General features: G+C 41.2%; 1 protein-coding gene across 5 annotated transcripts in view; it reads right to left on the reverse strand.

Annotated features, from left to right (window-relative positions):
• MTR (5-methyltetrahydrofolate-homocysteine methyltransferase) overlaps positions 1-24,142 on the reverse strand; it is a 111,375-nt gene that overhangs the window by 38,254 nt on the left and 48,979 nt on the right. For all 5 annotated transcript variants that reach the window (XM_024761480.1, XM_024761479.1, XM_024761478.1 and 2 more), the window contains 6 exons: positions 15,440-15,619; positions 12,832-12,948; positions 12,378-12,518; positions 5,703-5,792; positions 4,155-4,307; positions 859-966 (listed from right to left, as the gene is read on the reverse strand). In XM_024761480.1, the coding sequence (XP_024617248.1) occupies positions 859-966; positions 4,155-4,307; positions 5,703-5,792; positions 12,378-12,518; positions 12,832-12,948; positions 15,440-15,619 (789 nt within the window). The remainder of the gene's footprint in view (positions 1-858; positions 967-4,154; positions 4,308-5,702; positions 5,793-12,377; positions 12,519-12,831; positions 12,949-15,439; positions 15,620-24,142) is intronic.

Raw genomic sequence — 24,142 nt, forward strand, 5'->3', positions numbered from 1 at the left:
TATTATATACTTGAAAGTTGCTAAGGCAGTAAATGTTCTCATCACAAAAAAAATGGTAATTATGCGAGGTGACAGAAGTATGAAGTAGCCCTACTGTGGTAATCATTTCACAATATATATGTGTATCAAATCATGTTATGCAACTTAAACTTACACAGTGTTATATGTCAATTATATCTCAGTAAAGCTGAGGGAAAAAGCATAGGGAGGGAGGGAGGGAGGGAGGGAGAAAAGAGAAAAAGAAAAGAAAAAGGCATGCAAAGCAAATGGGATTTTTATAAACACTATGCAAGAGCCATTCACAAACTCAGATCAATTTTAGAATTCAGAATCCTAGGGGCCAAAGCTGCCTGAGCTTCACAGGGGGCTAAACAAGGTCAAAAGCTTAATGATTCACTGTGGTGGTACAGCCAACAAGAATGGATCTGAATCCAGAAGTGGTGACAAGAACATGACCAGCACACAGGAAATATTCAGTTAAGAGGTTAAGAGGTTATCCAAAACTAAACAGCACCTCAAGGGTAGGGACCAATCTTTTTTAGCTACAGTGTCGAGCATAGTACCTGGCACGTAATAGGAGCTTTGTAAATAGTAGATGAATGAACAAACTGCTTTTGTCTTGAAATCATGGGCTTTGTTTGAAAAAATTATGTTCCTATTAAAAATTTCATGAAGCCACATTTATGGGAAAAATCCCAGGGTATTCTGATATCTGGTAAAAGAGCTGGATCATTCCTCCCTTTCATCTTCAATGACAAACACAGCCAAGCCTGATGGCTTAGGTCCCTACCCACACCCCAGTAAGAGTGTGCAGAGCCGATCCCCACAGGGCCCACAGGCTCGGACAAAATGACTCACCTTGTCTTCTATCGTGCCAGGAAGCACTTTGGTTTCTTCTCTCTCTTTTTCCATGAAGGGAATAAGGTGACCCACGGCTTTCTTCATGACCCGAGCTGACTTTATAACCTGGGGTAAATACACAGAGTCAGGCATCTTTACCAGAACACCTGGATGATTGCTACCGGCCACTTGTGAAATTTTAGCACAAATTATTATGCATGCTTTGTCCTCAGGTCAGCCACCCTGGAGTCCACTTATGACAGTGGGTGGGGTAAGGAAGGAGACCCCCGTGAGGAAAGTCAATGAATGAGGTAGAGCAGAAGGAAAACAAGGCTAGAAGCCAAATGTTGCAGTTTCTGTCCTCTGAACTTCTGCACGTTATTTTTTCTCTGCCTAGAAGGCCCTCCATCACATCTCCAAGTTCTATACATCCTTCAGGTGTCAAGCTTCTCCTCCAAGAGCCCCTTGTCAGCCTTTTCTTCTCAATCCCCACTGTTACAATTAAGGCTTACGCAAAAAAGGACCTTTTAAAGCTTACAGAATTGGAGAAGAATTTTGCAAACATATATTGGATAAGCGATTAATTTCCAAAATATAGAAAGAACTAACACAACTTCATAACAAAAAACCAAATATTCCGATTAAAAAGTGGGCAGAAGAACTAAAAAGACATTTTTCCAAAGAGGATATCAAAATGGCCAGTAGGCATATGAAAAGATGCTCAACACCACTAATCATCAGGGAAATGCTAATCAAAACCACACTGAGCTATCACCTCACACCTGTTAGAATGGCCATCATCAAGAAACAACAGGTCCTGGTGAGGATGTGGTGAAGAGAGAACTCTTATGCACTGCTGGTGGGAATGTAAATTAGTCCAACTATATGGAAAACGATATGGAGGTTCTTTAAAAAATTAAAAATAGGTCTACCACACAATCCAGCAATTCCACTTCTGGGTATAAACCCAAAGGATATGAAAACAGGATTTTGATAAGATATTTGCACATCCATGTTTATCACAGCATTATTTATAGTAGCCAAGATATGGAAACAACCCAAACGCCCATCAACAGATGAATGGATAAAAAAGATGTGGTACATATATATACAGTGGAATATTATTCAGCCATGATAAAAGAGAATATCCTGCCATGTGCAAAAAACACAGATGGACCTTGAGTACATTACACTAAGCAAGATGAATCAGATAGAGATAGATAAGTACTGTATGATATCACTTACATGCGGAACTTGAAAAAGGCAAACAGGAAAGAAAAAACAAAATAAAACAGAGAGTAAAATGGTGGTTACCAAAGGATAGGGGATGGGAAGATAAGACTGATGGTATTTAAGGGTACAAACTTGTAACAAGTAAATAAGCCATAGAGATCTAACACACAGTATAATGAATATAGACAATAATATTGTACAATAATGATACAGTGTGATAAAAATTGCTTCAATGGCAATCATATTACAATCTGTAAATGTATCACTGTGCACTTAACATAACATGTCAAATTTATTAAACAGACAAAAAAGAACAGGGCCTTTTATAAAATTCATCAGCGTATGCTAAAATTCATGAGTAGAAGTAGGATGAGAAACAGGATATTTGCATAGTCTCAAAGTTTCTCCCCACAAGTAAATTTACAGTGGAGAAACATAGCAGGCACCATTAACCAAATGATCAAAGTTAACCTCACCAGTAATGAGACACAGCAACATGATGGGCCTCCTGATATGATCCACTGAGAAGGGCACAGCATTATACTGTGTTATTCTTGCCAAAAATGAGAAAACATCAGACAAATTCAAACTGAGGGACAGGCTACCGTTATCAAACTGTACTATACTCTTCAAAAGTCAAGGTCACAAGGAAAGACTCATGAACTGTTAGAAAAGGCAGGATAAAAGCAATGTGGGGTTGTGGAACACAAAGAGAACAGCAGCGAAAACACTGGTGAAATCTGAATAAGGTCTTTCGTTAACAGTATTATACCAATGCTAACTTCCTGGTTCTGATAACTGTACTATGATCAAGTGAAAATGTTAACATTACGGGAAGAAGTTGAGTGAGGGAGACATGGACACTTTAAACTACATCTGCAACTTGTCTGTAAGTCTAAAGTTAACTCAAAAATAAAAAGTTAAAATAATAAGTCAACATGATGAAAAATAAAGACTGAGGAACTGCCCCAGACGGGGGGAGACTAAGACAGGACAACTGAACGCCCCTTATTTTGAGTGTGATTATGGTTTCACAGGTGCAGACATGTTACAGCTTATCAAACTGCATCCTTTAAATACGTGCAGTTTATTGTATATTAATTATAAAACAATAAAGCTATACGAAAAGATGAATGCTATGAAGGAAATGGGGGAAATGGGCAATGAATAATTAAATGTAGAAAGAGTTTTTAAAAAATCAACTATAATTAAAAAAAAAAGTTAAATAAGAAAAAAAAAAAGAACAGGGACTTATTTTTTGTATGCCTCACAGACCAGAAGGCTCAACATGATTTATTAACTGATGTGGTCAGTAGCTGCTGTAAGTCAAAATAAGAGTAAGAGTACTGGTTTTACTTGAAATATATCATTTAATGTATATCACTATTTAAAATGGTAATGACCTTTTCAAAATATTCATCCTTAAGGATGAGCACTGGCTGGTCAAATCAAATCTTAATATGATAATTTTACATTAATCTTGGGTTTTATTTTTTTTAATTTAATTTATTTTTATACAGCACGTTCTCATTAGTTATCCATTTTATACATATTAGTGTATACATGTCAATCCCAATCTCCCAATTCATCCCATCACCACCACCCCCCCGCCACTTCCCCCCTTGGTGTCCATACGTTTATTCTCTACATCTGTGTCTCTATTTCTGCCTTGCAAACCGGTTCATCTGTGCCATTTTTCTAGGTTCCACATATATGCGTTAATATACGGTATTTGTTTTTCTCTATCTGACTTAATGCACTCTGTATAACTTGGGTTTTATTTCAATTTGGGGGTGGAGGAGAGACATGTGTTAGGGTAAGAAGTGATACAGAAGCCCAGAACATGAAGACTAGAATGCTGGGAATATCCAGATGACCTCTAACCTCCACACCAGCCTAGATGGACTTTTCCAGACTACTCCTAAAAATGAATTTAGAGAAAGAATGACCAGAATCACATCTCAATGCCCCTGAGCTCTTGTCAAAATTAAAACCTGAGAAATATACCCAAACTTACCCAAACTTAAAAGATAAAGGCTTTTTCTTTCAATTGTGAAAATTTCCCCCCATCATTTGCCAACCTGAGGTAGAAACATTTTTCCAGCTCCAAAAAGATCACCAACAATTTTCATGCCATTCATCAGTGGCCCTTCAATGATATTCAGAGGTCGGGGATATTTCTCCTGGTTTAATCTGGCTTCCTCAGTATCCTCAATAATGTACTTTTCAATGCCCTACACACAAAAAAAAAAAAAATAGGAAAAATATCACAGAAAAAATTGGCTTAAGTTCAAATAGCCAACAAAGAATAAATCATGGAAATACTTAAGATTATGAGTTTTGGAATCAGACTGTTCAAACCCTGGCTCCTATCATTAATTTAGACAATTCATTAAACCTCAATTTCCTCAATTAATATATCACACTGTACCAACCTCATGTGGTTATTCTGAGGATTAAATGAGATAACCCGTGTAAAGTGCTTAGCTGGCTTTATCGATATAAAGTAAATATTGAGTAAAAGTGAAAAATTAGTGACAGAAGGAGTACTAATAAGTTCAAATTCATAATAAAATACACTTTTTTTTTCCTAGTGGTTTAACAGGTTATATATTAACAAATATCTCCTGTGAAAACAGTATGTTTTCTCACTGTAATGTTACAGGGCTGGGTGGGGGGAGGAATAACAATGGGCAGGACACTTAGATGAAGTTCAGTCCATGAAGCTTCTACTGACCTGTCCTGCCTTCACTGGTCAGGCCCTAATCCTCCAGCATCCCCAGTTCAAGGATCCTTAGAGGTGGCTGACTAGTTCCACAACCTGAAGTAGGTGAATCTCAAAAGTCCAAGAAATTAAAAATTAAATTCTAGAGGCAAAAAAAGAACTCTGGGGCTTCCCTGGTGGCACAGTGGTTAAGAATCCACCTGCCAATGCAGGGGACACGGGTTCGAGCCCTGGTCTGGGAAGATCCCACATGCCGCAGAGCAACTAAGCCTGTGAGCCACAACTACTGAAGCTTGCGTGCCTAGAGCCCGTGCTCCGCAATGAGAAGCCACTGCAATGAGAAGCCCGCACACCGAACCAAGAGTAGGCCCCGCTCACCACAACTAGAGAAAACCCATGTGCAGCAACAAAAGACCCAACACAGCCAAAATAAATTAATTAATTTAAAAAAAAAAAAAAAACTCTGAAATTTTCCAGACTCACAAATGAGGAAATTGAAGCCAAGAGATTATTTATTTGGCCTAAAATTCCAATTATAGCAGAAGAGCCAGGATTCGATTGTTGACCATATGACAGCAACTTGGTTTTGGACAGCATTTCTCAACCTCGGCATAACTGACAGTTTGGACTGAATAATTCTCTGTGGTGCAGGTCTATCCTGTGCATGTAGGATGGTCAGTTCAGCAGCACCCCTGGCCACTGGATGCCAGTAAAAGCTTCCACCCCCAGGTGGGACAACCAAAAGTATGTCTAGATACTACCAAAAATGCCGGAGGCGGGGGGTGTGGAGGGCAAAATCACCAGGGTGGTCCAGGGAACCTCCTTTGTCAGCTGCTGTCAGCACCTCCCCTCCAGCCACATCATCAGCCCTCAGGACGAGCCCCAGCCTCCAGCCCACACTCACCTTCACAAGAGCATATGCAAGGCGTTCTTCGATGGGGCCATTCCTCCACTCATCAGTCTGGATGACTTTCTTCCCTCCCTTGCCCTGAGTCTGGATTGAAATTTGGACAGAGAGATAATACAACAGGTCACTTACTCAGCTAATGGGCAGAAACAAACTATGCCTTATTCTTCTTTTACATTTCAAGGCCCTAGTAGAGTACCCAGCATGAATTAAGATCTTGGTAAATGTTTGAGGTAAGGAGAGACGGAAAGAGAGAAGTCTTTTAGGATTTGAACTTTTATTTTTAAAAAATTTTTTTCCTTCCAGTTTTATTAAAATAGAATTGACATACAGCACTGTGTAAGTTTAAGGTATACAGCATAATGAGTTGACTTACATACATCATGAAATGTTTACCACAATAAGTTTAGTGAACATCCATCATCTCATATAGATACAAAATAAAAGAAAAAGACATTTTTCTTGTGATGAGAACTCTCAGGAGTTATTCTCTTAACAACTTTCATATATAATATACAGAAGCATCAATTATATTTATCATGTTGTACATTACACCCCTAGTACTTACTTATCTTACAAGGAAGTCTGTACCTTTTGACTGCTTTCACCCTATTTTCCCTCCCACCATCCCTGCTTCTAGTATTCACAAATCTGATCTCTTTTTCTACGAGTTTATTTGTTTTTAAAGCATAATCGACCTACAACACTATGTTAGCTCCTGGTGCACAGCATAGTGCTTCAATATTTCTATAATCACAAAATGATCACCACTACGATTTGAATGCTTAGTAGAGAGACAGAGTGAGGCTCCATTTTTTTTCTTTCCTTTTTTCCTAAAAGATAGCATCTTAGGACCAAAGATTTCCAGGACAGTAAGAGAAGCTAGCTAAACCTCATATCTGATGAGCTTTTAAAGTTCTCAACAAGGACCATCACTACCCACAGATATGTACAGAGAGGCTGTAATGAAGCTAAGTCAGAAATCATCCCGGAGGTGGGCACACTGCGAGGTGCAAGACTGTGCTCTCGGGGACTTTGCCGTATCATAAGGGAGGTGGAAATACACAAAGAAAGGTAAGCTAAAGAGAAAGCACGTGCCAAGGGCTAAATGAGGAGATGACACAGACGAGGCTAGGAATTTTGCATAATCGCAAACTGGAGAGGTGAAGAGAGACTTCGAAGAAGCTGACAGATTCAGCAAAGGGACAAAAGCACAATGATCATGGTATGGAAGGTGAATGGCATTATCTGTTTCTTCCATCTCGACTGATGGCACTAGTTGCCCAAACCATAAACCTCAGTATCACTCTTGACTCTCCATCCATTCCTCACATTCATTCAATCGCCTAGTCCTAACGATTACATCGTCTCAATTTTTCTCTCTCTCCTGCTTCCACTTTCCTAGTGCAAGCAGCTAACTGGTCTCCACAGCCCAGGATCACCCTGGTCTCCAATGCATCTTCCACCCTGTAGCCAGAGGGGCCTTTCCAAAATGCAAACCTGATCAAACTGTGCCCATGGGAAAAAATTCACTGTAAGTTCCCTATTTCTCTCCAGATACGGTACCGACTCCTCTCCACGCCATACAATGCCCTGACCCGACTACCTCCCAGCTTCATCTTCTGCCACTCCTGAGGAGCTCAGCCGTCTTGAACGTTTCAATTCCTTACACTTTCCATCAGCTCTTTCACCCCCGGGACTTCACTTCCGTTCACCTGACATTTATTCAGCACCTACCAGATGCCAGGCCCCAGCTGGATGCAAATCCTCCTCCTCTGGCAGGGAATACCAGTACAATCCAACCCCAAACATTAGCCTGCCTAACTCCTATTGAGCTTTCAGGTCTCACCTGACCCAGCATTTCTGGGAGGCCTTCCCTGACCACCTCTACCTTTGGGTTCAGTGCCCTTCCTAAGCAGTCTAGAGCATCCTATACATGCCCTGTCACAGCACCTACCCACCACACTCAATGACAACTGCCTCTACACACTTTTGCATGTCTCACTAAGCTGCAGGCTCTGTAGAGGTATGTCTCTCTTACTACTTAGATCCTCTAAGTACAGAAAGCACAAAACAAAAATGAGTAAATATTAGCTGAATGATTTAATCCTGAACAAGAACGGATTTTCCAGAGCAATGTTTGGGCAGGGTAGTAGAGGCCAAGTCACAGAGTGCCAGAAATCCATGCTCTGGAGTTTGGACTTAACCTTCCAGGCAGTGGTGGTAGGGGTGGAGGTGGGGGAATGACACAATACAAAGTTCTGAAGCTGCAGAGTAACATTCAAAGTAGTAATTTTTTTTCTTTTGGCCACATGGTTTGTGGGATCCTAGTTCCCCACCCAGGGATTGAACCCAGGCCCTTGGCAGTGAAAGCACCGAGTCCTAACAACTTGACCGCCAGGGAATTCCCATCAAAATAGTATCTTTAAGAGAACCCTAGAAGGGGGAGAATATTTTAACGGTCCATGCTGAAGGCCTGAATTACAGTGGTAGGAACAGGAAGAGGAGGAAAGCACAAACATAAAGGCATCAAGTAATGGACAGTGTGGTAGGAAAGAAGGAAGGGCCTGGGGGGAGCTCCAGGGTTGAGGTTTGGGGTAACTGAATGACGCAGGGCTTTGTCACATGTCAAGAGACCAATGTCTCTCTCGCATGCTGAAAAACCTTAAAGAAGATGGCAATTAAAAAAAAATATATATACATATATATATATATATATATCTCAGCATTATTTACAATAGCCAAGATGTGAAAACAACCTAAGTGTTCATCAGTGAATGAATGGCTATAGAAAGTGTGGTGTATATATATATACAATGGAATATTATTCGGACATAAAAAAGAGGAAATCCCGCCATTTGAAACAGCATGGATGGACCTTGAGGGCATCATGCTAAGTGAAGTAAGTCAGACAGAGAAAGACAAATACTGTATGATCTCACTTATATGTGGAATCTAAAAAAAAATACTGTCCTAGAAGTGAAAAACAGAACGGCTGTGTGGGTCCAGAGTGGTTTAAGTGTAGTGGTTGTTCCCCTCGTGATGGCGGGCTGACGGGGAGCTGTGATTCGTCGCCGCTGCCCAGCATCAGGAGAGAGGATGGTACTGAATATCGCTCGCCTGGGAAAAGACCAAAATTCAAAAATTCAAAGTACAGTTTCTACTGAGTGCTTACTGCTTTCGCACCATCGTAAGTTGGGGACCTGTGTATTCTCAAAATCTGAGGCCATCCCACCCAGAGCAGAGATCCTCCCCGTTCATGCCCAAAGAGTACTGCCTAATAAACAAACTCCATGGGAATTGCATGGTCTCATGACACCTGGAACTTACTCGCCACAGGTCAGCCTGCACCAAATCAGGGGAATTATTTTTCAATAAAGTCCATTACAGAGCTTAGGAAGATCGGAGACAGGACTCTTTCCACCCTTTTAAATAATAATATTGAATAATCTATCAGATGAAACTTGGGTGCAGAGTTCATCATTTCATAACAAAAAGAAATAATCATTCTCTTATATAGAAAATAATTCCTCAACCCTTATTTGTCTCATAATATTCCTGCTTTTCACGCTCCCTTTGCACTCGGTGTATCCTGAGGAATGGCTACAGAGCTGACCACTCCTGGCAGTGATGAAAGCATACCTGTTTTGGTTATTAATTCCTTACTGGTAACAGAAGTCACCTTGAATGTAGACAGCCTACTTGACAGAGGGGTCAATGGCTTGTGATAAGTCCTCATGCTTACATGAAGAGGGAGGCACTTGTTTATAAGATGGATTGTTGAACCCTTGCAATTTTTTTTTTCTTAATTTATTTTTGGCTGCATTGGGTCTTTGTTGCTGCGCGCGGGCTTTCTCTAGTTGTGGCAAGCGGGGGCTCTCTTCATTGCGGTGCATGGGCTTCTCATTGCAGTGGCTTCTCTTGTTGCGGAGCATGGGATCTAGGTGCGTGGGCTTCAGTAGTTGCGGCATGCGGGCTCCAGTAGTTGCGGCACGCGGACTCAGTAGTTGTGGCGCACAGGCTTAGGTGCTCCCCGGCGTGTGGGATCTTCCCCGACCAGGGCTCGAACCCGTGTCCCCTGCCTTGGCAGGTGGATTCTTAACCACTGCACCACCAGGGAAGCCTGAACCCTTGCGATTGTGATGAAGATTTCCCCGTTAACCTTCAGCTGTGCCCCAGGGGCAAAACCCCTCGGCAGCTCAGCAAGATATACAGAAACAAAAACTTGTAAGCAAATACTGAAAGTGAACAAAGACTGAAAAGAATGACTGATGTAAAATACAAAACCAGCAAAACCGTATATAAGAATAGGCTTATGGAGCCCTACCTTTCCTAAGCGAGAGCTGTCTTATCTGAACAGTGGAGAAGATGAAATAGCACATCACTTTATGGGTTAATTAAGAACGCTCTAGTATAACTTCCTGATATAGAAGCTATGATGCCCTTCTGGCCTTCAGCAGAACCCTGTTTTAGTCAGTGATTCATGAAGGATCCCCCACTAAGTTGAAGGCAGACTAAGACAAAAACTGAATAGTGTTTCACACTCACGTCTTGGGCTAAGCACTTTGTCTACCTGAGTAGAAACAATCATGGAAATAGTGAAGGAAAGCTAGGCACTGTTTCTTATGTAATGAGCTGTGAAGCAGAACTTGATTATATTTGCAACCGTCAAGACATTCTGTCCTGGGTCCACATGAGAAATCAGAAATGTCCCAAGGAACTGAGAGGAGGGTCATGTGCTCACTGGCACTGAGTCTGAACTCCACTCAGCTTTGCTGAATGAACCTAAGGCTAACATGAGCGGTTTCATAAATCTAAATCTTGTCTCCCGTGAGGCTGATAAATCAAGGATGCAGTTAATCCTAAATTGTCCTATCCTTCTTCCAGAACATTTCAGTACTCTTCAAAGGAAGAGGAAAAGTTAGCAGTTCTGCCAGAGATGAATTCAGATTTTAACATGGAAAACATTAACACAGGTGGCAACACACACAAAAGCATGCTACCACTTTCCCAACGGGCTTTGTGAGAAAAATGTCTTCCCTTGCTATCACTTTCTGAAATAAATTAAAAAGTAAGTTTTCTTGAGGTAAAGATCTCATCTTTCCTTAAACTGAGTTCTAGGAAGCAGCACCCATAATAGATACTTAATACACCTAGCACTGCCAAACACATAATAAACGGAAACAAGGAACTGATTTTTGGATTAACTAAAATTATTCTCATGTCTATAGATCAAATGTGTACAGACCTCAAGCCCTGAACTGTAGAACTGTGCCACAATTGGACTAGATCCTAATATAAACAGGTATAAATACAAATATAAAGCTATAACAATGGGAACCAGGTAATCACACAGCCAAACAAGGAAATGTCCAAAGTAGCCAATTTACATTATGAGGTAGAAAAATACCCAATAAAATGGAAAGATGTTCCCACTATACTGCTAAACAAACAGGTTATCAAAAAAGCACTGAGAATATAGTTAACATTTTTATAAAAAATGTGTGTGAGTGTGCGTGTACGTGTGTGTGTGTGTGTGTGTGTGGACACACCTATTAGCACATATTCGTATTGAAAAAAACCAAAACCATGACTAGAAGGTTGTAACAAAATCTCAACAGTGGTTAAAAATGGGTAGTAGGATTATGAGTAATTTTTATTTTCTTCTTTTGCTTACCAGTATTTTGTACATTTTCTAGAGTTAATATGTATTACTTTGGTATGAGAAAAATTAATTTTACATTTTAAAATAAACTTAAAATTAAAAAGTAAGTTTTCTTGAGGTAAAGATCTCATCTTTCCTTAAACTGAGTTCTAGGAAGCAGCACCCATAATAGATACTTAATACACCTAGCACTGCCAAACACATAATAAACGGAAACAAGGAACTGATTTTTGGATTAACTAAAATTATTCTCATGTCTATAGATCAAATGTGTACAGACCTCAAGCCCTGAACTGTAGAACTGTGCCACAATTGGACTAGATCCTAATATAAACAGGTATAAATACAAATATAAAGCTATAACAATGGGAACCAGGTAATCACACAGCCAAACAAGGAAATGTCCAAAGTAGCCAATTTACATTATGAGGTAGAAAAATACCCAATAAAATGGAAAGATGTTCCCACTATACTGCTAAACAAACAGGTTATCAAAAAAGCACTGAGAATATAGTTAACATTTTTATAAAAAATGTGTGTGAGTGTACGTGTACGTGTGTGTGTGTGTGTGTGGACACACCTATTAGCACATATTCGTATTGAAAAAAACCAAAACCATGACTAGAAGGTTGTAACAAAATCTCAACAGTGGTTAAAAATGGGTAGTAGGATTATGAGTAATTTTTATTTTCTTCTTTTGCTTACCAGTATTTTGTACATTTTCTAGAGTTAATATGTATTACTTTGGTATGAGAAAAATTAATTTTACATTTTAAAATAAACTTAAAAGAAATATAAATTAAGAATACTGAAGCAGATAGGTAAGGCCTGCTTCTCCTTCCTTGCCCTAATGAAAACACCTTCTCTAGAACTCTCTGTAGAAACCTTCAATGATTCAAAGACATGGCTGGATCCTTGCTTCTATTCTACAATGAAGGTCTAATAACACTAAGTGAATGAAAGATTCAAAGATAGGAAAAGCCATCCATCGGAACACCTCTCCCTACCTGGGCATAGTGCAAGAGCTTCTCGGTGGCCTCAGGGTCTCTGTTCCAGATGAGGTCCTCACAGAGCTGTAGAAGTTCCTTGTGGATGTCATCATACACAGGAAGGTTTCCAGCATTCACTATCCCCATGTCCATACCAAACTAAGGGCAATAAAAAGAAAAATGAGGATTTCTAGGGATACTCTAAATCGGAGTCAGCGACTCTTTCTGTGAAGAACCAGATAGAAAATACTGTAGGCCATAGCTTCTGTCGCAACCACTCAGCTCTGCTGCTGTAGCAAAAAAGCATCCATAGACAGGATACGAGTGAGAGTGTGTGACTTTGTTCTAATAAAACTGTATTCACAGAACTCTGTGAATAAAGCAGAGCAGAGTTAGTTTGTGGACTGAAGTCTGTAAACCCCTGCCCTAAGTACAAGTTGGTGTCAAAAGGTAAACAGGTGTTCCACTATACCTTGATTGCATGGTAAAGGAAAACCCCATGCATTGCTTCTCGAATGGCTTCCATTCCTCGGAATGAAAAGGACAAGTTGGAAAGACCTCCACTTACTTTGGCTCCAGGTAACGTTTCCTGGAAAAAATTTTTAAATATGAAAAGATTTCCCTACTTTGCCAAAAGCAGCCATCACATCCCTTAAGCTTTATTTATAACAGTGGAAAGTTAAAAAAAAAACCAAACATATAGAGTTCAAAGTAATTCAGAGCTTCTTTTAGCTAGATGTAGACCACACCTAGCATATCAGGACATCACAAAGGCGGTGCTTCATAGTTTTTCCTACTAGACTCTAATCTCCCTAAGGGAAAATAAAAAATTCTGCTTTATCTCTGTATACTTCTACAGGGACCATGATAGGGCCACAATACATGGTGAGTATGTCATAAAATATTTGCTGGAGAGGGACTTCCCTGGCAGTCCAGTGGTTAAGACTCTGCGCTTCCACTGCAGGGGGCATGGGTTCGATCCCTGGTTGGGGAACTAAGATCCTGCATGCCGCACTGCACAGCTAAAAAGAAAAAAACTTTGCTGGATAAATAACAGAAAAAGGAAGAAACAGAGACAGATAACAGAGAGACAGACAGACAGAGAGAACAAACAGAGTAGTTGGTCATTCACAGAAGGCACAAGCTACTAGAAGGCTTCCACTGCCTAAATGAACAACTCCCAGGTTCACTATAAACTTGACTAAGTTTAAAAGGGCAAAAGGAAATTGAGGTTCCCACCACACCTTATGACATATCAAGCATTAGTATGTGTGTGGAACAACAGGAACTCTTACAAACTTGCTCAAGCATTTTGGGAGAGAGCTGGTCACTGTCTGCTACTGTGACCCAACCCTTCCACTTCTGGGTATATTTTATAGGGAAGCTCATGCAAGAGATATATACAAGAACGCTCACAGCAGCCTTGCTCATAACATACCCAAATTGGAAACAAACCAAACATCTAGGGACTTCCCTGATGGGTAAGTGGTTAAGAACCCACATGCCAATGCAGGGGTTATGGGTTCGAGCCCTGGTCCAGGAAGATCCCACGTGCCACGGAGCAACTAAGCCCGTGCGCCACAACTACTGAGCCTGCACTCTAGATCCTGTGAGCCACAACTGTGAGCCCATGCGCTGCAACTACTGAAGCCTGCGTGCCTAAAGCCCATGCTCTGCAACAAGAGAAGCCACCACAATGAGAAGCCCGCACACTTGCAAGGAAGAGTAGCCCCTGCTCTCCGCAACTAGAGAAAAACCCGCAGGCAGCAACGAAGACCCAACGCAGCCAAAAATAAAACATTAAAAAAAAAAAAGAAAACCAAATGTCTATCAACAGCAGAACAGTTAATTATGAAACAGGTATATGATGGAATATTATACATTAATTAAAATGACAAGGTACAGCTACAACAACACAGGTGAATCGTTAAAATGAGACTGGGTGAGGAAAAAAGGCATTAGAATCTTAAAGCTCAAAAACAGGCAAAACTATACTGTTTATACAGTTAATTCTCATTATTTGTGATAGTTATGTTCTATGAAGTCACTGCGAACACTGCAAATTGGGGAAAAAAACCACTGCTCCAATGGGAAATGCAGGGTTAGGTTCGTGAACCTCTGGTCCCAAAATTATCATCACTGATCAACATATAACCCTTTATATGTGTTTCCATTTAAAGACATCTTGTTTAGTATATATTGTTGATTGCCTACCACTGAGCTCACAGCCAACAGCACCACAACTCGTGTCTCAACAAAATTCATCTAACACACATATTTTCTCCATAAGGCACATAACAGCCTTCTTGCACATAGGAACACTAAATAACACTTCAGCACAATGCGTGGGAGCCATTTAAATACAGAAATCAATCACCAAGAAAAAGCTCAAAAATGTGAAAAACATGGCACTAAACAGACCATGAAAAGGGCACTTGTTTACGGAATGAGGGCTGAACCAAGAGGTTCAACCCTGTTGACTCATCTGAACACGTAGGTCAGGCACTTAGCTCTCTCACCACTCTGCACATGCACATGCCTGTGAATGATGCAGAAGCGCCGTCAGCATTGATTTGGGGGTCACAAATAAATTTTAGTGAGTAGGTGAATTTGCAGATACAAAATCCATGGATAATTCAGATTGACTGTGTATACAGAAGTGATAAAATTTTAAAGAAAAGCAACAAAGTAGAATCATAAAACTCAGCCTGTTGAAACACGCATAAAATTCAGAATGAGGGTGTAATGAGAAAGGGAGAGCCATGGGGGCACTACCCATGCTCCATTTCAGGACGCAAGTCAAAGTGAAAGCTATTATATGCTTCATAATTAATTATTTATCATACTCTATTATTTTTTCTATATTTCCCAGTATGTGTGTTTTACTTCACAGTATAAAATAACATATAAAAGAAAAACAATAAAAGCCCCTAAATTTCAGAAAACCAATTTACTACCTAAGAATAAGAATGTCAATATTCCTTGCCAATAAATATATGTTAGCTCAAACTATTCACTGGAGCCATGTGATAAATCTAAGCAATGTCTTGGGTAGAAAGGAGAAAAATACTCATACTCACTTTAATGACTTTTGTTGCATTGATAAAATTAACAGCATACAAGTTGTGTTCTTCCATCCCAGTACCAATAGTGAGGATATTAGGGTCAAAGATGATGTCATTTGGATTGAAGGCCAGTTTTTTCAAAAGGAGATGGTAGGCCCGGGTGCACACTCTGATTTTGGTGTCTGTTTCTGTTGCCTGGGGAAAGGAGTAAAAGATGTAATTTGAAATAGAAAAATGAGGTGTTATCTATGAAAACAGAAGGACAATTCACTTGTTGAAAGCGCTTAAGTATCAATGCTTGGATTTCATAGAAATCCAAATGCCAAGCAGCCTCTCAATGTTTATCAAATTATCTCCAAGGAGGAATTGGTTTAAAGTCCCTTTGTGTTTTCGTCAACACAACAGCTACACTACTTCTGTAAAGATCAAATCTTACATACACGTATGGTATGCTAATAAACAGGCTGCTTAAAAATACACACATATGGGGGGCTTCCCTGCTGGCACAGTGGTTGAGGGTCTGCCTGCCGATGCAGGGGACACGGGTTCGTGCCCCTGTCCGGGAAGATCCCACATGCCACGGAGCGGCTAGGCCCATAAGCCATGGCTGCTGAGCCTGCGCGTCCGGAGCCTGTGCTCCGCAACTGGAGAGGCCACAACAGTGAGAGGCCCGTATACCGCAAAAAAAAAAAAAAAAAACACACATATGATAAAAATTCAAATACTACTAAAGAATAAATTTAAAAATACGTGCCCTTTCTCTCCTGGACCTGCCTGCAGTGTCCTAACCCATCACCCAGGCTTTCTTGGACCTTCCTGCAGTAACAGCCTACACAGATTCAAAGATGTTTATTTATTCCCCACCTCCAACCCCACCCACCATAACATTAGCTAACTAACTTGTGCCTCAAGTCATAAATATAAATTAATATTACTTTTCAAAACAGTGACCCTAGAAAGCCAAGCACTGACTCCAGCAAATCCCAGTCCTCCTGTTGCTTCCCAATATCCTTAGAATCAGGTCCCATGCCTCCAATTCTGTTTCCTATCATTGCCCCCTCATCTACTCCACTCTCCCCACACTGCTCCCTTGATGTTCCTGAAACCCACCAAGCTTGTCCTCCCTCAGAACCTTTCTATTCATTGCTGCCACTGCCCAGGACACACTGTGACGTGGCTTTGTGCTTTGCATCACTCAGGTCTCCACCCAAATGTCCCCTTTTCAGAGAAGCCTTCCTTAATCACCATCTCTAAACCAGGCCCCTGCCACCCCTCTTGCATCCTCCACTCTTTTTCATGGTATCTCTCCTTCTAGAAAATATATTTATTTGGCAACTTGTTTATTATTTTTTGTTGTATTATTTATTATTAATTTGTCATCGTGAGCTAGAATCAGTCTTGCTGTATCCCCAAAGCCTAGGGCAGTGCCTGCCAGAGGATGTGCTCAATATTACTGTTGAATGAATGAATGAATGAGACTTTATCTCAGGGCATTTCTTTTTATTATTTATTTATTTTTGGCTGCGTTGGGTCTTCGTTGCTGTGCATGGGCTTTCTCTAGTTGTGGCAAGCAGGGGCTACTCTTCCTTGCAGTGCACGGGCTTCTTATTATGGTGGCTTCTCTTGTTGCAGAGCACAGGCTCTAGGTGTGCAGGCTTCAGTAGTTGTGGCATGCAGGCTTCAGTAGTTGTGGCATGCGGGCTCAGCAGTTGTGGCTCGTGGGCTCAGTAGTTGTGGCTTGTGGGCTCAGTAGTTGTGGCTCGTGGGCTCTAGAGCACAGGCTCAGTAGTTGTGGCACACAGGCTTAGTTGCTCCACAGCATGTGGGATCTTCCCGGACCAGGGATCCAACCCGTGTCCCCTGCATCAGCAGGTGGATTCTTATCCACTGCGCCCCCAGGGAAGCCCTGACTCAAGGCATTTCTGAACTTGGTCATGGAAACTGTCTTCAGGTCAAATTTACAACCTCAATGCGAGGCTTATTCAACAAATTTCATGCTGAATAATTTCTGTTTGTAGAAAAAAAACAAATCTGCTCTGAAGAAAAATGAATACTTGCTATCACTACAGTGGTTCCAAAAAAATAAGTCACATACAGTTCTGAATAAATGTGCAAAATGTTCTTGAAAATTGTCCAACCCCACTGAATTAAGTGTTGAATCTTCCAGGCTGACTACTTGGGAGGGAGGATACCCTTGACCAGATGTGAACATGAAGTATGGTAAATAAGCTGCTGATCACACACATCCTGACCTCTAGAGGGAGCTCTCAGGCGACCGCAGGGATGAGAGGTGCAGATACTGCTGTAGTTCAAGGACATTCAGTGAGGCCCCAGCCTCCAGAGAAAGGCTTGGCGGGGGAATTATAAAAAGAACTCACTCAGATCTAGGCTTCTGATTGCTCACCTACTTTGGTGTTCTTTTTCAACTGTTCTCCGTGATGTCTAATCTATCCCTGCTTCCTGCAGCTGCTGGGGTTAGAGTTCACCTCCTGCTGGGGATGTGCTCCCACAACTTAGCAGACCAAGGGGCCCAGGGAAAGGACCACAAGGAGCAGGCTCTGCAGCCCCACTGCTCCAGGCTTCAGGGAAGGTGGCAGGCTCTCATCTTCCTTAACTGAATGTCTTCAACAAACTTCTTACTTCTTCCTTCAGTTAGTGATAAGGTTAAGATCAAGATGTGGGCCCAGAAGAAAGTGGTCAAGAGCAGGTCACCCAGGGTCACCTTTAGTCTTCGACTTTATTTCCCCCTTCACAGAGAGCCAGAGTTCTAGGTTCTAGGTTCATGGCCCAGCTAAGCTCACTAAGAGAAAAGGCACGGGGGTTTGGGGTTACCAGTGCTGTTAGCATTTCTTCATCACCTAGTTTGGTTGGTAGGTCCTGGTCCTTTCTTTCTCTGAGCCATGAATGACATCTCACAGGACAGGAATTCATTTCTAGGTCAGAACTGAAGCATCAACTATCAGCTCTGCAAGGATGAGGCCCCTGTCAAATTGTTCTCCCAGCACCTAGTACACTACCTGCCACATTAGTAGACAAGCAGCTACTGTCTGTTGAATAAACAAGCAAATCTCAGAATGCACAGAGTTTCAATGGACAGGCCTTTGCCAGGAGCATATCATGTTAGATTCTCCAAGGTTCTCTTTGTCCTGTTCCTCAGCCAGGGCTGTGAGATAAACATACTAATAAGCTTCAAGGCTTGAGGATTTCAAAGATGCAGAAGCTCTCAACTCTGGTGGCATGTTTTAATAACCCAGAGGGATTTTCGTTTTCTAATACTAATACCTGAACCTCACTCAAGACCAGTTCAATCAGAATCCTGAGATGAGACCTAAGCAACAGTATTTTTAAAGAGCCCCTTAGTGATACTAACATACAGCCCAGGTGAGAACCACTAAAGAGTGAGATGCACCTTCTCAGGCTGAGGTAGAAGAAACCTCAGTGAAAATACTGCAAATCTAAGGGCTAAGAAGGAGGAATAAATATCTTTTATGATTTTATGATTTATCAGGTTTATTCTTAAGCTGTAGTAAAGCTAGACAGCCATCAGTAGGTAGGAGGCTTCAGTTAAGAAATCCACTGCTCAGGTTTTGCTAGATTATCAGACACTTAGGGAAAAATGAGATAAGCATAAAACAATTTTTGATTTAGTTATCGAGGCTGATACTATGAGAAAGAAAGAAAAAGGATCAAAGACACCTAGGTTCTGTGAAAATGCACCCTGACAAGAACAGAGAAGGAACGGGACCAACTTCAGAGGCAAGTTAAAGGTTTCAAACTTGACTGAACCATCTTAAAGTGGGCCACAGAACACAGCAGAGTTCAAAACGGAAGTGACGGAAAGGGACGTGTGTGCCACCATCAGAAAGGCACCGACAAGTCAGAAAGAAAAAAGCTGAAGAAGGGAAGTTTCCAAGGGAAAATACAGGACAAGAGACCCGTTGGCTTAAAATCACTCAGGGCAAGGGATTGGTTCAGAAATCCTTGGAGTGACTTCCCTACTGGGGTAAACGTGTGGGAGTAAGCAGCTGAAGGTTAGGACACCCAGAGGCCGGCAGAAGCCGCAGGCCTGCGGAGAGAAGTGAGGCATGGATGGGATGATGGACAGGGCAGAGCACTGAGCTGGGGTTGCAGGAGACGCAACGTCACCTTGGAACGCCTCCTGGCTCACCCTTCTCCTGAAAGAACAGAGGCTGTGCCCCTGGCAGAACTCACATTTAAGGCAGAATGTGGATGCCAGGAACTCAGGATTATAGAGGAAATGGATAGGATTTCAGACGTGGAATCGACACCGAGAGGCGAGCTGGTGAGGAAAAAGGGGTGTCAGTTGCAATCTAGAAACTGCAGGTGCCACCACACTGAAAACTCCTGAACTCTTTAAAGAAGTCAAGTTGTTTTAAATGTCACCTTCTAGGAAAGGATGCAAATTCTGTGCGGGGTGAAAGGGAGGAAAGAGAAGGAAATTCTTAATATGTTTATCGATCCCTGGATAGAGTGGAGGATTGGTCGTCTTTAGTACATTCAAAGGGAGAGCTAGGAAGGGGATACAGTAGAAAGAGACAGCTCATAGGAAGAGCAAAGAAAAAGACTGACCTACTATCCAGAGATGTATTTAAAACCAATACCCAAAAATATTTAGAAAAGACCCATAACCTATCTAGTTTTGCCTTCCTTTTAACAATCGAGCTTTAACTATGAACTCTTTCCCTGCCCTTCAGATCTTTCTGGAATCCCACCATGCTAGATTTTCCCTGCTTCATCAGGTCTTTCTTCCACTTTCACCAAAACCTCTGAAAGGCACTGAATCTTGCAAGGAGCTGGGCCTTCTGCTAACCATTATTTATCCTCAGTGCCCAGAGCCCAAGGCTTGGCACAGAGGATTAAAATACGAAAACCATATTTGTCCTTTCCCCATCAGCCAGACAACATCAGAGAGAAAAACGGGTAGCAGAAAAGAAGCTGCCCTGGGTTAAGAATTGGGTTACTCAACCTTGATACTGTTGACAATCTGGACCAGAGCATTCTTTGCTGCGGGGGCCGCCCTATGCATTGGCGAGCTTTCAGCAGCATCGCTGCCCGCTCCCACTAGATGACGGAGCACATCCCCTCCCAACAACCCAGTCAGGACAATAAAAAATCTGTCTAGACATCGCCAAATGTCCCCTGGGGTGGCAAAATCACCCCCCCCCCAACTTGAGAACTACTGGTTTAGAGGAACCACAGGGGATACAGCAGGTGAGGAGACCAGAAACCAGACTCATCTGCAAGGTCATTATCATGAGCCAGCAGGTGCTCATGGCTTTTCTCTACAACCTGCAGAGAGGGGCTGTTTGCTGGAAAATCCTACTCTGCAAAGCCAAATACTAAGGCCTGGATGAAGCAACGCCACATCCCAGCAGGGGCAAATGAACCCACTCAAATCTCTCTCACAGCGAGGGGTGCCAGGCACATGCCAGGGAGCGGGGACCCTCAGCGTAGGAGGTATGCCTACTGTATGCTGTGCTGTCATTCCTGTAGGACAACTGAACACCTCAGGCATGGACGTCTTAAGACCAGGCGTGGCTCAGAGGCCTATGTTCCTCATATCCCTACCACAAACTCCTACCTCTGAAGGCAATCTGGACAAGTCTCCTTTTTACAAAGAGAGAATTTAAAATATAACTATCTTATAAAGAAAGGTCCAAGGAGATAAATACTCAATCATGGCATCTTAACCAGAGAGGGGTGACCTCTCTATAGCCACTAAAAAGGAGGCCCCTGAAATGCAGAAATATACGTCAGATTTTAACAAAGCTGGGAGAGCGTTAGAGCAGAAACTCTGAGAATCAACTCCTAGGCGTGGGTCAACTACCTTCACCAAGGAAAAAAATAAAGGGCAAACTATTGATTTTGGTTTCCTACAACTATGTGTTTATCATACTATGGTGCATAACCTACTGGAAAATATAAGATATTCAACTCGAAAACAGTGTCAATTTATCTAAATTTTAAAAAGAAGATGTTATGTAATAAAACTCTAAAAAATTACTACCAAGGAAAAAAAAGCCAAAATCACAACAACAAAACAACACAAATACTTAGGAATGTTCTTGAGGTTTCCTATTTAAGAAAAACTATAAAACTTGATTGAATAGTAACCAGAAAGATATATCATGTTCCTGAATGTCTCCCAGATACCAATTCCTCATTATTTTCTAGGTTAGGATTTATTACATTTTAATCAATATCCTAATGGAGTTTTATTTCTCCATAAATTAGAATATTATGTTCAAATCACTTTAACATAGGAAACTGTGCTGAATATAATGGATCTTTTATAGGATGATATTGATTATTCTTTTACATAGTTTACACACGTGCAAACAAAAATAGTCTATTCTACTATGTGAGAACTGTATTTCTAAGAAAACTTACATTAGCAAAAATTGCCATAAAAATAATCACTTCAATTATAAAAGGAGAATTAAATCTAGAGGTGAGTAGTAATAATTTTTCCCATAGAAATTTCAATAATGAAAGTGTTCTTCATATTTTATATATTATTATATATATTATATATATATATATAGTTGTTGTTGTTATTTAGAGTCAAAAGTAACAGCTGATCAAAACTACTAACATCAACAAAAAACACAGAAGTGCTTCCTTATATGCCTTCTAATCCAGAAGGCTCGGGGCCAGTCCTCCCTGTCACATCTGGCCTTGACCTTGCAGTTTTCATTGCACTATGGTTCACAAACATAAAGCAAAGACAGTCGCCATGTACTGGAACATAAGCACGTTGTATGTTCCTCTGCTTTGTTTAGTTGCAACAGTGGTTTTCCATTTAAGAGAGCTGTTTTCTCCTTATAACCAGTGGTGTCATCCAAGCAAAGCAAATCTTGGTTCTTACCTGATTGTTACACTCAAAGGTGTTACGAACTCAATTAATAGAAGAAATGCCTTTGCATCAAAATATCTGTATTGCTGATTTCTGAACTATTCAAGTATATGAGTTTTTTACTTTGTTCTTTATAATTTTCAATACTACAATCCTTCAACGAGCATATGTAGGTCTATAATTATATAGAAAAATTACTTTTAATCAGGAAAAGCAGTTTTTGAAAAGGGACCTTTAATCCCACCACCTTTACTCTAACAGCTATTCTCCTTAGTAGCATTCTCCTCCAATCTTTATCAAATGTGGTTTTTATGTAGTTGCATATACAGTGTCTATATAACTACTGGTTTTTAATTTTTTTATTTATATCTTGTAAGCACTGTCATGCTGCTCCATAATCTTCATAATTAATATTGAAATACTCTGGATAATATTACAACAGAATGATAACCTAAGTTATCACTTTCTCTCCAGTTGGGCATTTAGGTTGTTTTATCTTCAATAAAAAGCTGGTGAAAAACCTTGGCATATATAGAATTCTTATGCTGCTGAATGTTTTTATTGGGATACTTTCCCAGAAATGAGATCATTACCTCAAAGGGTATGAACATTTTCATGTCTCTCGATAGGCATTATGGGGTCTTTCAAAAGGAGTGTCTCAGTTTTTACTATACTTTACAATGAATGAGGCCTTCTGTTTACCACTGCTGTACCAGCACAGATCTTGATCATTTTAAAGTTTACTTTTGCTAACTTAATAAGGACAAAATGTCACTTTAATATTGCTCTAATGTGTGTTTCTCTCATAACTAGCAAGTTAAAAAATTTCCCCTACATTTGCTTTTCATTTGTGGACTCATTCAAATCTAAATTGGGAAAGCTTGTTCTCAGCCAAGATCAAGCACTCTGCAGGGGAGATAACACAGGATTTGGAAGCATGCATCAGTCTTCAAACTAGGCAGACCAGGGCTCCATTACGTCCTAGCCATTTGACCTTGGCTCACTGTAAAATGGGGCGACAGCTACCCCACATGGTTACTACGAGGACTAAATGAGATAAACTCTGCTGGTGGTTTTCAGCCAGAGTATACAGGAGAATCACGTCTAAGGCTTTAAAATTACCGAAGCCAGGTCTCACCCCAGACCACATGAGTCAGAAACTCAGGGGTGGAGCCCAGGGGTGTGTATGTGTTTTAACAGCACAGGCAGTGACCACCCTTCCCCATGGGAGTGCTTCTGCTTCACACTTCTGGTAAAGCACCAGTACACGAAGCAAACAACATGCCATTCTCATTCTCAGGGCTGACCTTGCCTCCTGTTTCGCTGAGAAAATAGAAGCAGTCAAACCACCCCCCACCCCCAGCACTCCCAGCCCTGCCTGCTGCGCTGCCCCGCCCCCTGCACACTGGCTGCCAGCCCCTCAACCCACAAGGTCATGGACTGAGCAAGTGCCCTCTGCGCACCAATTCCTCCCCTTCTCTCTACCAGGTCACTCCCACCAGCTTACAAACACATACTGTCACATCATCTGTCTACACACACACACACACACACACACACACACACACACACACACACACACCCTTTCTTAACCTCATATCCATCTCTGGTTTCCACCCTATTTCTGTTCCCCTTTCTGGCAAAACTCCCCCAAAATGGTTTATACCTGCTGCCCCCAATTCTCCTCTTCTCTCTTGAACCCACTGCGATTAAGCTTTCATCTCCTTGGAAACAGCACAGCAAGATCATAAACTACCCCATTTCTAAATCCAAGGGCAAATTCTTGATCTCCTCCTCCCTGATCTACCCACAGCTCTTTAAAATAGCTCGTCATGCCCTTC

Source organism: Neophocaena asiaeorientalis, unplaced genomic scaffold, assembly GCF_003031525.2.
Source record: "Neophocaena asiaeorientalis asiaeorientalis breed wild unplaced genomic scaffold, Neophocaena_asiaeorientalis_V1.1 scaffold166, whole genome shotgun sequence".
NCBI lineage: Eukaryota > Metazoa > Chordata > Mammalia > Artiodactyla > Phocoenidae > Neophocaena > Neophocaena asiaeorientalis.